Source organism: Aureococcus anophagefferens (assembly GCF_000186865.1).
Source record: "Aureococcus anophagefferens unplaced genomic scaffold AURANscaffold_6, whole genome shotgun sequence".
Taxonomy (NCBI): Eukaryota; class Pelagophyceae; order Pelagomonadales; family Pelagomonadaceae; genus Aureococcus; species Aureococcus anophagefferens.
This window is the reverse complement of record NW_008705566.1, coordinates 376,964-389,568: the sequence shown is the minus strand read 5'-3', so window position 1 is coordinate 389,568 and position 12,605 is coordinate 376,964. Positions and strand designations below refer to the sequence as shown.

The following is a 12,605-nucleotide window of genomic DNA, read 5'->3' as shown; positions in this document are numbered from 1 at the left end:
ATTTGGCGGCGCCGCCCAGTGCGATGGATAGAGGGCATCTAGCTGATAATCAAAGAGTCTGGGTTCGTGGAAATCGATCCGGATTTCGTAAAGTTATGGCTTCGCGAAGCCTCGGTCTTTTTCCTATGGGGCTGGACGAATCCCATTTCGTTCAAGGCTGGAAAATGTTGAAAATCGCGCCGTGTACACCCGCGTTTTCTTTTATATGTTCCATGGGGCCCGGCCCAACGTCGATCGAGCCAAAAATCTTGGGTGTACACGGCCGGGAAGTCGACCTACGCGTCTCAGGCGTAAACAGAGACCCCAGGCGAAATTTGAGGTAATTATCTTCTGTCCGAGCTTCATTGTCCGCCCCTACTTGTGGCAGATTTTGCTCGAAGAGAGCAATGGGTTTGCACCGGCAAGCGCCGCGACGCATGCTGCCGCCGCGGCTCCTCGTCGCCTGCCTCTTCCCGGCGGCGCTGGGCCTCGTCGGCGCGCCGAGACACGCGCTGCGCCGGAACTCGGCGCTCGGCGCCGGCCAGCGGCCCGCGAAGCGCGACGGGCGGCGCCTGCAGGTCGCGTCGAACCGCAAGGCGCGCTTCGACTACCACGTCGTGCGCACCATGGAGGCGGGCATCGCCCTGACGGGCACGGAGGTCAAGAGCTGCCGCAACAACAACGTGAACCTGCGCGACGGCTTCGCGCGCGTCGAGGGCGGCAGCGTCTGGCTCCACAACGTCGACATCGCGCCGCACGCGACGACGGCGCGCTACTTCCAGCACGAGGCCAAGGCGAAGCGGCGCCTGCTGCTCCACAAGGCCGAGATCCGCAAGCTCGACGGCGAGCTCGCGGACCAGGGCTCGACGCTCGTCCCGCTCGCGTTCTACTTCAACGACAAGAACCTCCTCAAGGTCGAGCTCGCCCTCTGCAAGGGCAAGAACGTGCGCGACAAGCGCCAGGACATCAAGGAGCGCGACGACAAGCGCATGATGCAGAGGATATCGAAGGGGAGCTACTAACCTCGAGCGCGACTTTCGGGGTCGGCGAGGGCCTCGGGAGGGGGGTCGTCGTCCCGACGAGCTGCCCCTCGACGAACGCGGCTCGTGCGCGAGCTCTCGCGCGGGGGCGTCCACGGCCGAGCGGTGCTCGCGCAGGCGGGCGACCGTGTCACGTCAAGGAGCCTTCACGATGCGGTAAAACAGTGAAACCTGAACGATGGGCAGCTCTTAGGTAACCCGCAATGGGCAGCGGCGCGTCCATCCCGGAAGCTGGTCTCACGCTCGAGGACGCGCGGCAACTCGTGCCGGCGGACGAGTGGGTCGACGAGTGGGACACGAGGTTCGCGGAACCCAAGGTCGTCTCGAAGCGCACGGCGGAGCGCGTCTGGGCCAAGAAGGAGCGCCTGGCGCCCCCCGGCGCCGTCGCCGCGCCGGCGCGCTCGGCCCCGACGCGCGCGCCCGAGGACCGCGCCATCGCCGTGTCGGCGCACGCCGAGGAGTTCTTCCGCATGGCCGCCGGTTTCCTCGCGTCGAAGAAGAAGCTCGACGCCGTCGCCGCGTCCATGGCGCGCCTCGACGCCGTCAAAGCCGTGGCGCCCTTCGCCGCGGCGGGCGCGCCGGTGCAGACCAGCGACCTGAACCGCGACGGCGCGATCTGCCTCGACGACGTCTACGGCGCGGCGCGCGGCGCGCGCGGCGCGTTCGAGGCGCTCGTCCGGCGCGTCGCGGCGGCCGCGGGCCTCGACGAGGAGCACGCGCTCCTGCCGGGGCTCAAGGGCAAGGAGCGGTGCCTGGAGAAGGTCTTCAAAGAATACGACGGCGAGTTCCGGCGCCTCTGCGACGTGCTCCGCGCGTCGCTCGTCGCGGCGACGGAGGCGCAGCTCGTCGGCGTCTGCGACGCGCTGCTCGCGAGCGGCGCGGTGCTGCGCCTCAAGAGCCGGTTCCGCGACCCGCCCTTCAACGGCTACCGGGACCTGCTCTTCAGCTGCCGCGTCGCGGCGGACGGCGGGCCCCCGTGCGTCGCCGAGGTCCAGGTCCACTACGCGCCAGCGTTCCCCCTCGCCGAATTCAAATTTTGCACCCGACTTCAATAACGACAGTCTCGACGCGAACGCTTCGGCTGTGCTTCGAGACCTCGACGAGAGCAATCGATTCGTCCAAAAATGAGCCATATTGCCTTCGATTCGACCGAGCTAGGGATGAAGTTTGGTCGGGACCCCCCAAACCAGTTGTTTTCATTCGGCACAGGTGCTCGCGCTCAAGAAGGAGACGCACGTCTATTATGCTTATTTCCGGACCTACTTCGCGGGGAACGTCGACGCGGTCGACGACCGGCTGCGGACGCTCGACGCGACCATCGGCGCGTCGGCCGCGACGAGCCTCGGCGCGCTCGCGGTCGAGATCGTCGACGCGGCGGGCGACGACGACGCGCGCGTCGCGGCCCTCGAAAGGCTCCTGGGCGGCGAGTTCATGGCGGAGTTCGGCGTGCTGAGGGTCGTCCGGCGGCGCGCGCTCGAGGTCGCGGTGGCGCGCTTCGGCGCGGACTCGGACCAGGCCGTGGACCGCGCGCTCGCGCTGGGCAAGGCCTACCGCAAGGAGAAGAACGTCGCCGAGGCCGCGCCCCTCTTCCGCGCCGCGTTCGAGGCGCGGACGCGGCGCCTCGGGCCCGAGCACCGCGCGACGCTCCACGCGGCCTACTACTACGGCGTCGCGCTGCGCTACGCGCGGGACTTCGGCGCCGCGGAGCCCCTCGCGCTCGACACGCTCCGGCGCCAGCGCGCCGCGCTCGGCGACGGCCACGAGGAGACGCTCAACTCCGCGAACCACCTCGGCGCGCTCTACGCGGCCACGGGCCGCCACGAGGACGCGCGGGCGACGCACGCGCGCGCGGCCGCGGGCCGCGCGGCGCTCGGCCCCGCGGGGGTTCGCGACGCGCTCCAGAGCCGGGGCGCCCTCGCCGAGTCCCTGAGCGCGCTCGGACGCTTCGACGAAGCCGCGGACCTCTTCCGGGAGACCGTCGCCGCGCAGCGCCAGGAGCTGGGGCCCGCGCACCCGGACCTGCTGCGATCCCACGAGGGGCTCGCGGCGTGCCGCGAGGCCGCGGGCGACCTCGACGGCGCGACGGCCGCGCGCCGCGCGATCCGCGACGCGCAGCGCCTCCGGCGCGGCCGCGCGGGCGGCGAGGACACCGCGGCCCTGGACGCGCTGCGGCGCAAGCGCGGCCGCGCGTCGCGGTGCTGCGTCGTCGACGGCGGCAGCCGCGGCACGCGCTGCTACTCCTACGCCGTCGAGGGCGGGTCGCTCGCGCGCGCCGTCGACGAAGCTTCGTGGGAGCTCGGGGCGACGCTCGAGGAGCTCCTCGTCGAGGCGCGCAAGGCGAGCGACCGCGGCGGCGTCGCGGCGGCCGCGGACAAGCTCCGGAATTGGCTCGAGGCCAACGGCGCCGGCGTCGACGACGCGGTCTTCGTCGGCTGCACCGCGGGTGTCCGCCAGGCGATGCGCCACGGCCGCCTCGACGACTCCTGGCTCGCCAAGGTCGAGGTCGAACTCCGCGAGACTTTTTCCGACCTCTTCTTCGAGACCGTCCCGGCGGAGGCCGAGGGCGGCTTCGAGCTCGCGGCGACCAGCGTCCTGTGGCCGTGACGACTTTCGAGAGATTTCGGCTGGGAAAACGATGAAAAATCGTTACCGTCATGCTTGGTAGGCGGCGACGCGCCACGCGGCGGAACGGACGCTCGGCGCGGCGCGCGCGGGCCTCCTGTCGCTCGGCGGGGCGTCGACGCAGGTCGTCGCCGCGGGCGCCGACGCGCCGGAATCCTTCCCGTGCGCTATCAAGTCCTGCGCCCCCTCCGGCGCCGCCGAGCCGACGCCCTTCCGCGACCTGCTCGCGGCCGCCGACCGCGGCGCGAGCGCCGCCGCGGCCGCGGACGACTGGCGCGCCGTCGTCCGCGGCGCGCTCCCCGGGGGCGGCGCCGGGCGCGGCGGGTTCTACGTCGGCGTCTCCACGACCTACTGGGTCGCCCGCTACGCCGGCGTCGCCGCGACGCGCGTCACCGCCGCGGACGCGCGACAAGCGGTCGCCGCGCACGAGCGACGGCTCCTCGACGCCATGCCCTCGGCCGGCGAGTGGCTGGACCTCTACGAATCGAAGCCAAAGGACGCGGAGAAGCTCCCGGGCGCCGTCGCGCGAGCCGGCGTCCACATCAAGTGAAAGGGGCAACCTGTGACTCGCCAGCGACCGAACGGCGCCCGGCTGAAAGGCGCCCCCTCGGACCCAACCGCCGGCCCAAACTCGCCATTCGCGGGCCCGCTCGGATCCGTCTCCCGCGCAGGCGCTCGGCGTGCTGCTCGAGACGCTCTTCGCCGACGACGCGGAGTTCTTCTTCCAGCGCGAGTGGACCGTCGCGGACCGGACGTTCGTGACGAACTGGCGCGGCGCGGCGTCCTTCCATCCTTTTTTTCAGATGACTCACCGGTCGCGTCGTACGCAGGCCCACGGGGAAGGCGCTGCAGCTCATGGGCATCGAGTAGGGTAAGCGCAACTTTGGCTTCGTATTAAACCCCCTTAAAACCTAAGATGGCGAGTAGGGCGCGCGCGCGAGCGACTCGCGCGCGCGCGCGGCGGCATAAGTGCAACGAGCCGACGGTGCCGATTACATCCGAGTTTGAGCCACGCAGCCCGACTGAGCAGCAATGGAAGCTCAGTTGGTGCCCGGGGCAGCCGCGAAGCAGCCGGCGAAGCGCGCCGCGTCGGCGGCCCTCGTGGGCCTCGCCGTCTTCGGCCTCGTGGTCTTCGCCGGCGCGCGGCTCCAGGCCGGCGCGCCGGCCGTCGAGCTCGACGCCAACGAGCTCAAGAGCCACGCCCACGCGACGGACGAGTCCTCGTCGAAGGTCTCGGCGACGTTGACCTACGAGGACTTCACGGCCTACGCGTCCGTGAAGGAATACCTGCGCGACTACGCGGGCGTCTCCAAGGACGACTGGTCGACCTACGACGATTTAGAGATTTACGTCCCGCGCGAGATCACCGTGGACCTCGACGTGGACCGCGTGGCCGGGTCCATCGGCACGGCGGCCGTCGAGGGCCACGTCTTCTGGGGCTTGACCTACTCGGGCAGCAACGACTTCTCGGCGGCGTACCTGATCGTCATGGACCTGCGGGGCAAGCTCAAGCAGCTGTCGCCGGTCTACGGCAAGTACATGCTCGACAACGGCTACACCGTGAGCGACGACAAGGACGTGAAGCGGCGCATGTTCCAGCCCCTGGGGCTCAAGATGTTCAATTCGTCGCACGTGCTGCTGGCCCTCAGCGACGACGGCACGTCGGGCCCGCGCGCGCTGTGGGACTGGAAGGAGGACACCTGGACGAGCCTCTGCGAGGGCGAGTCCGGCGATTCCCACGACATCCAGTGGGCCTACGAGGACGCGGCGATCTGGCAGGTCGACGGCACGACGAAGGTCGAGGAGATCGCCGTGTCCTCGAACGAGAACCTCGCGCATTTCGCGGAGGAGAAGGTCCAGGACCCGAACCACTGCCAGGCCACGGAGAAAGACACGCAGTTCTACATCTCGTCGCGCCAGACGAACAGCATCATCAAGATGAACGTCAACGGCACCGTCGAGTACACGCTGGGCGGCGAGTACGGCGACTACAAGATCGTCGAGTACGACGGCACGGTCTACAAGGCGGGCGACGTCGTCTGGAGCGGCCAGCACAACGCGGAGTACTTCGGCGAGGACGAGTTCTGCATGTTCGACAACCAGGAGGAGACCTACGCGATCTACGACGAGAGCCGCATGCTCTGCGTCAAGCTCGAGGACTACAAGGAGACGAAGCGCGGCTACGTGTCCTTCTCCTACTTCCTGGGCGAGTACACGCCCCACTTCGGCGACAACGACCGGCTGACGACGGGCAACCAGCTCGGCATCTTCTGGGCGGACAAGATCAAGGTCCACGACCAGTACAGCGTCCGCGCGATCGAGGTCGCGCGGAACACGTCCGAGATCGCCTGGGAATTGAAAGTTTACGGCGCCAAGTGCTCGGCAGGGCAGGACAAGGGTGATTCAACGTCGCTTCAACGTGAGTGTTCCGCGCGCGCGCGTTCCGGAAAAAAGCATCCACGCGTCGAGAGCGCTCCGAGAGATGATCGCTCGTCCAAAAATTAGCCGAAACGAGTGGAAAAGGACCGAGATATGAGCCTTTGAAGTTGGGAATTTCGCACTCTTGTCCTGCCCAGGTGCTCGGGCAAGCGCTACTGCTCGAACCCGGGCGGCGGCTGGTACGCCTACTCCATCGAGCGCGTCTACGAGGCGCCCATCGTCGCGAACGTGCGGTGCGACGGCACGACGATCACCTTCGACGCCTACAACACGTTCAAGCAGATGAACACGTTCCCGGGCACCTACACGATCACGGCCGCCGTCGGCGACGACGACGACGGCACCGTGACCGGCGACTTCGACTTCGAGGCGCACTGGCGCGCGGCGTCCGTGTCCGTCGACGTGCCCTTCGACACGTCCAGCGCCGAGATCACGATCACGAACCAGTTCGGCGAGTCGACGACGGCGGCGACGGGCTGCTAACATGTTTTTCTTTGTAGTTTGGAACCCGAGGGGTCCTCGCTACGCGGCTGAGGCTGGCTTTTGCGAAAACGCCCGCGCTAGGCTGCTCGGCCATCCGCGGCTCTGCTGTGTATTAAAAAGCAGCTCACATTACCCAATCGCAGCTCGGCGCGCGCGGCACAGGCCTCCACTCAGTGGACGTTGATGTCCGCGGACTCCATCTCCGCGAGCGTCGCGATGGAGTTGGCCGCGAGCGCGAACTTCCAGGTCCCGAGGTCCTCGATGGTCTTGACCTTGAACTTGGCCAGGTCCGCGTCGGAGTGCTCCGCGATGCCCGAGAGCGCCGACGGCGGCAGCGCGAGGATCTCCTTGATCGTCTTGCCCTCGTGATCTTTGTCGAGCGCCTTGTTGCAGTTCAGGAGGGACCCGGCGACGCGGTGGTCCGGGATCTCGTACTTACTCAGGGTGACGAACGCGCGGCTCCAGAGGAAGTACTTCCACTGGCCGAGCTTCTTGATCGTCGGGATGTGGAGCTTCTTGCCCACGTCGTCCGTCCAGTCCGCGAGACCCTGGAGGGCGCTGATGGGGGCGTCGGCGATCTCCGTGAAGGTCTTGCCTGTAAATGTGTCGGTAACGATTTTTCATCATTTCCCCACCCGAAATCTCTCGAAAATCGTCACGGCCACAGGATGCGCGCAGGCGGGCTAGGTCGCCTAACGCGCTAGAGAGACAGAGGACGCTGGGTCTTGCCCTCGTAGGCCTTATCGACGATGTCGTCGATGTTCATGTGCGGCGCGTCGGTCTTGGCCTTCTTAGCCACGGGCTCGGACATCGTGTGGGCAGCGATGGAGGATCAGCCCATGCAGCCCGTGGCCCAGGAGGTCGCAGTGGCTTGGAACGTCAACATTCTCGTCAACGTCGGCCTGAGGCGCCGCAAATCCAGGATCGTCGAGCTCAACCAATTGCGAGGTGAGCCGATGGACCCGTCTCCGCGCGCGCCGTGTGGCCCCGGCAGCGCGCGCGCCGCCCATAGCCGTCGCGTGCCCCGCCGGGATGCGCGCTGAGATCCGTGTGCAAAAAAATTCACGCGTCCGCCTCGCAGGCACACAATGGCTCGATTTGCTGCGCTCCTCGCCCTCGCGGGCACCGCCGGCGCCTACGTCGCGCCCGTCGCGCCCAAGGTTTCGGCGAGTGCCCTGAAGGCTTCGCCGCTCGATGGACTCGAGGGCGGCCAGGTGCCCCTCGGCAATTGGGACCCGCTCAATCTCGCCGACACGACGCAGTTCGGTCCCACGCTCGAGTGGTACCGCGCGGCGGAGCTCAAGCACTGCCGCGTGGCCATGGCGGCCTTCGTGGGCATGGTGCTCCAGGCCAACGGCTGGGTCTTCCCCGGCAACATCGCCCCCGGCGTCACCTTCAAGAGCTGCGTCGGCGCGACGCCGCTCGACACGTGGGACAACGTGCCGCTCTACGGCAAGTACCAGATCATCGCCTGGGTGGGCCTCATGGAGCTCTGCACGGAGATCCAGAAGCCCCACTACCTCATGGGCGGCAAGGTCGGCGAGGTCAACTTCGACCCCGTCGCGAAGACCTACTCCCTCTGGGACCCCGTCGGGTCCATGAAGAAGTGGGACGACGCGACGAAGGCGCGCGGCCGCCTCGTCGAGCTCCAGAACGGCCGCGCCGCCATGTTCGGCGTCGCCGGCCTCGTCTCCGCCTGGAAGACCGACGGCTCCGTGCCCCTCCTCAACTTCTTCCCGGACTACACGGGCGGCCTCCCCACGGAGCCCTTCGCCGCGAACTGGCACCTCTCGGGCATCTAGGGCGGCGGCGGCCGGGGCGCAGCGCGCGAGGGACGTAATCGGGCGCGCACGAAGAAGGTCGCTTCGCGCCGGCGGCGCGCGAGACGGCGGCTGTCCAGGCCTCGGTCCGTGAGTTTGACTTGCTGCACGAGCAGGCCTCGATTCTCAGCGACTCGTCGACACTTTGCACCTCGACGCGGTGCGTAGTGTGATCGACCGCTGCTCCGTCGCCGAGAGCGTTCGTGAGCGTTCGTCGCATCTCAGACGTCGTCAACGAGCGCTGTGCGAGAGGAGGACTCGACGCTCGTTCAAGCGACCGCTCAGTGTAACCCCCCTCAAAACGATGGCGGTGACCTTTCCGCCCGACCACCCGAAGCGCAAGAACCGCCCAAGCCGCGTGCGCCCCCCGCCGGTCGTGCAGCGCGGCTCGGTTGACCCGAGGAAGGACGCGCTCGAGGTCGCCGCGACGCGCGGCGCGCGCCTGGCGCTGTTCCGGGTCGTCCTCTACCTTTGGGCCGCGCTCGAGTTCTCGCGCATGCGCACGCACGGCACGCTCGACCTGCCCGGCCCGCACTCGGCGGGCATCGACCGCGCGTTCCGCTACCCGCTGCTGGCGTGGCTCCAGTCCTACGCGCCGACGACGGACGAGGCGGCCGCCGCGAACCATCTTCGCGGCGTCGAGCTCGGCGCGCTCTGCGCCGCGGGCGTCGCCTTCCCCGCGACGGCGCCCCTCTTCGCCGTGCTCTTCGCGCGCCAGTTCTTCCTCACGGCCGCGACGTTCACCGACGCCGGCTACCTCTTCTGCCTCCTGCTCTTCCTCGCGGCCCTCTCCGGCGCGGCCGACGACTGGTCCGTCGACGACTGGACGGGGCGGACCTTCCCCGCGCTGAAGATCCCCAAGGCCTCCGACGCGCGGAAGATCTGGGTCCTGCGCGCGATCCGGGGCCAGTTCCTCGTCTTCTACGGCTGGGGCTTTCTCTGGAAGCTCCACGGCGACTTCCTGAGCGGCCGCATCGACGCGCACATGTGGCCGAAGATGGCCGAGCACTTTCTCGTGCCCTGGACGGCCGGCCCGGACTGGATCTACCCGGCGCTCGCGTGCGCGTCGTGCCTCCTCGACTTCTGCATGTGCCTGAGCATCCTGGGCGTCGTCCCCGAAGAGTGGCGCGTCGACATGGTCGCCCGGGGCTTCTTCCGCAGCGCCTCGACTCGGTTCGGACCAGGCGACTCGCGCGAATTCTTCCACGTCCTGTTCTACGTCTTCTTCGAGCTCACGTCGGCCGTGGACCCGCGCCGGGGCGAGTGGATCGTGTCCCGGTTCCGCCACCGCGTGCTCTTTCTAGGCGAGGTCGCCCTCGCGCCGCTCCACGGCGAGGCGCGCCTCAAGGTGCGGGTCGAGGACGCAGAGGGCGAGTCGCGGACCTTCGCCGCCCGCGGCGAGCCCCCGTTCTTCGCCCAGCTCGCCGGCGGGCCCCCGGGCGGCTGGCGCGCCCTCGCGCTCGCCTACCTCGCGTGGCAGGTCCTCGTGCCCCTCCGGGCCGTCGGGTCCGCGTTCCCCTACGACGGCCGCGGCGCGCGCTTCTCCTGGAAGCAGGCCTTCCACGACCGCACGTCGACGTGGTCGCCCTGGCCCGCGCCGCCGCACGACCCCTACCGCGTCCAGTTCTTCGGCCTCGTGCCCTACTGCGCGACGGCGACGGGCCAGCAGTTCGCCGTGCCCCGGAAGGCGTACTGGGCGGGCAGCGAGCGCGGCACGGAGGACGAGCGCACGCTGCCCATGTCGGCGATCCTCGGCCGCAAGCCCTACCACCAGGCGATGCTGAACCTCTACCCGCACCTCCTCGCGCCCGTCGCCGACGCCGTCGCGGGGCTCGTGCAGAACCGGTCGAACCCCTGCGCGAGCCGGCAGCTCCCGGAGGCGCTCCACGTGTCCGGCGGCCTCTTCGTCGCCGTCAACGGCCGCAAGGACTTCGCGCGCGTCGTCGACCCGACGGTGGACCTCGCCGCCGCGGGGCGCGCGCCCCAGTCCCTGTGGCAGCGCCTCACGGACGAATTCCCGCGCGAGCACGAGTTCCTCCTGCGGAACGTCGGCGCGAGCCTCACGGCCGCGCGCGCCGCGGAGCTCCGGGGCAACGACACGCGCGTCGCCGTCATCGCGGACCGCGCGCCGTGCCTCGCGCGCCGCGACCTCTGGCTCCGGCCGGGCCGCACGAAGGTGCTCGAGATCCGCTCCGCGGCGACGAACGTCCACAACATGGTCGTCCGCCGCTGCGACCTGTACGAGGCGAACTCGACGCTCGACGAGGCGTCGTGCCGCGACAAGACGCTCCTCCCGGGCGGCAAACAGATGGTCGCGCACGACCACGTCGAAATCATCCTCATCGGCGCGCGGCCCAAAGCGACGTGCCGCGACTCGCCCGAGGACGTCCACGTCGCCGTCGCCTGGATTGGCACCGACCACAGCCGGAAGTCGATCCACAAGCCGCCGCCGCCGTCGTTGAAGAGGAAGGGTGGCTAGGTCCGCCCGCGGCGCCGAATCCCCGCAATGTCGCCCCCGCAGAACCAATACCACTAAGAATAATGAGCTCAGACGAAGAATGCGAATGGAGGTTCGTGCGGGGAGGAGGAAAAGCGGCGCGGGAGCGATCTTCTCGCGCCCGCCCCGCGGGACGCGGTCGGGAGTGGGCGGCGGTGTCTGGCGCGCGCGTCGCGGCGCGCCGCCGGGCCTTCGGCGGCGCGGCCGGTCGGGCGACTGCCGTTCGGGGCGCTCGCGCGCCTAGCGGTAGCCGTAGCCGCTGGACCGGCGGTTGTAGCCGGCGGCGCGGTTGCGGTTCGAGGCCTGGCTCGCGAGGGGCTTGCGCGGCGGGGCCGCGGCGCCGCCGTAGGCCGAGGCCGCGGTCTTGACGTTGGGCCCGCGGCTGGGCTGGCCGTAGCCGCCGGCGTACTTGTTCACGCTCGGCTGGCGGTAGGGGTTCTGGCTCGGCGCCGGCGCGCGGTGCTCCGCGTGGAGCTGCGCCGCGGAGCCCTTGGGCTGGATGGGCATCGCGGTCCCGGGCGCGCGGTCCGTGGGCGGCGCCCGGCCGCCCCGGTCCTTGTCGTTGGCGGCCTTCTGGGCGACGGCCTGGTCGCGGGGCGCGCCGCTGGGGCCCTCGGCGCCGACGGGCCAGACCTCGGGCGAGTTCGGCCGCGTGTCGGGGAAGCACGGCTTCGGCAGCTCCTTCTGGAGGTTGCGGATGTGGTGGGGCACGACGATGGTGTCCATGAGCTGCTGCTTGCCCTGAGACGCCTGGCGGGGCATGGCCGCGGGCTCCTTGTACCAGTCGCTCGCCTTGCGCGCCTTGACGTCCTCGGAGCCGAGGATCTGCTTCACGGACGGCCGCTCGCGCGCGTTCACGCGGACCATCTTCGCGATCATGGCGCTCATCTCGTAGGAGAAGGCGCGGGGCACGGCGGGGTACTTGCCGACGAGCACGCCCTGCTTGAGCTGGGCGAAGGTGTTGCCCACGAAGGGCGGCCGCAGCGCGCAGAGCTCGTAGACGAGGCAGCCGAGCGCCCAGATGTCACTCGACATGCCGTAGGGCTTGTTGAGCCAGACCTCGGGCGACATGTAGTAGGGCGTGCCGATCTGCGTGCGCAGCAGGTTGCCCTGCTTCATGCGCTTCGACACGTTGAGGTCGCCGATCTTCACGGAGCCGTCCTCCGCGAGGAAGATGTTCGCGGCCTTGAGGTCGCGGTGGACGATGCTCTGCTCGTGGAGGCAGTTGAGGCCCTCGGCCATCTGGATGAGGTGGCTCCAGACGACGCGCTCGTCCATGTACCTGCGCGGCGGCGGGGGGGTTGAGGGCCGCGGCGCGGCCGGGTAGCGCGCGGGCGGCGCGCTTGCGCTTCTTGCGGTAGCGCTCGACCTTGGAGGCGAGGTCGCCGCAGGCGCAGATCTCCATGACGATCCAGAGCTCGCGCTCGCGCTTCGCGAGGAACGAGTCGTAGAAGCCGACGATGAACGGGTGGCGGATCGACGCGAGCACGCGGATCTCGTTCACGGCGTCCGCGATCTCGTTCTTCTGCATCTTCGAGATGTCGATGCGCTTGCACGCGTACCTGGGGCAGCCGCGGTCGGCGCGGGCGCGCGGCGGCGGCGTCGCGGCGTCGCCGCCCCCGCGGGCGCCGGTGCCGCGCATGGCATTGTCGGCGCGGCGCTCGACCTTGTAGACCTGGGAGAAGGCGCCCTTGCCGAGCTTCTCCACCGTGCGGTAGTCCGCCT

General features: G+C 69.4%; 4 protein-coding genes across 4 annotated transcripts; 3 read left to right on the top strand and 1 right to left on the bottom strand.

The window, feature by feature from the left end:
- Window positions 1-557: 557 nt before the first annotated feature.
- AURANDRAFT_16386 (hypothetical protein) lies at window positions 558-989 on the top strand (the record flags this gene model as incomplete). The annotated part of the gene is made up of 1 exon (XM_009037678.1): window positions 558-989. A coding segment is annotated over one exon (432 nt), but the record flags the coding sequence as incomplete, so codon positions are not given.
- A 3,684-nt stretch (window positions 990-4,673) lies between these two features.
- Window positions 4,674-6,563, top strand: AURANDRAFT_62953 (hypothetical protein; the record flags this gene model as incomplete). Its single annotated transcript, XM_009037679.1, has 2 exons — window positions 4,674-6,049; window positions 6,218-6,563. 2 exons carry the CDS (start codon window positions 4,674-4,676, stop codon window positions 6,561-6,563), a joined length of 1,722 nt encoding a protein of 573 aa, XP_009035927.1.
- A 1,088-nt stretch (window positions 6,564-7,651) lies between these two features.
- Window positions 7,652-8,365, top strand: LHC31 (hypothetical protein; the record flags this gene model as incomplete). Its single annotated transcript, XM_009037680.1, has 1 exon — window positions 7,652-8,365. The coding sequence occupies one exon, from the start codon at window positions 7,652-7,654 to the stop codon at window positions 8,363-8,365; it is 714 nt and encodes a 237-aa protein (XP_009035928.1).
- Window positions 8,366-11,699: 3,334 nt separating this feature from the next.
- On the bottom strand, window positions 11,700-12,522 carry AURANDRAFT_24022 (hypothetical protein; the record flags this gene model as incomplete). The annotated part of the gene is made up of 2 exons (XM_009037210.1): window positions 11,700-12,149; window positions 12,250-12,522. Coding segments are annotated over 2 exons (723 nt in total), but the record flags the coding sequence as incomplete, so codon positions are not given.
- Window positions 12,523-12,605: the final 83 nt, after the last annotated feature.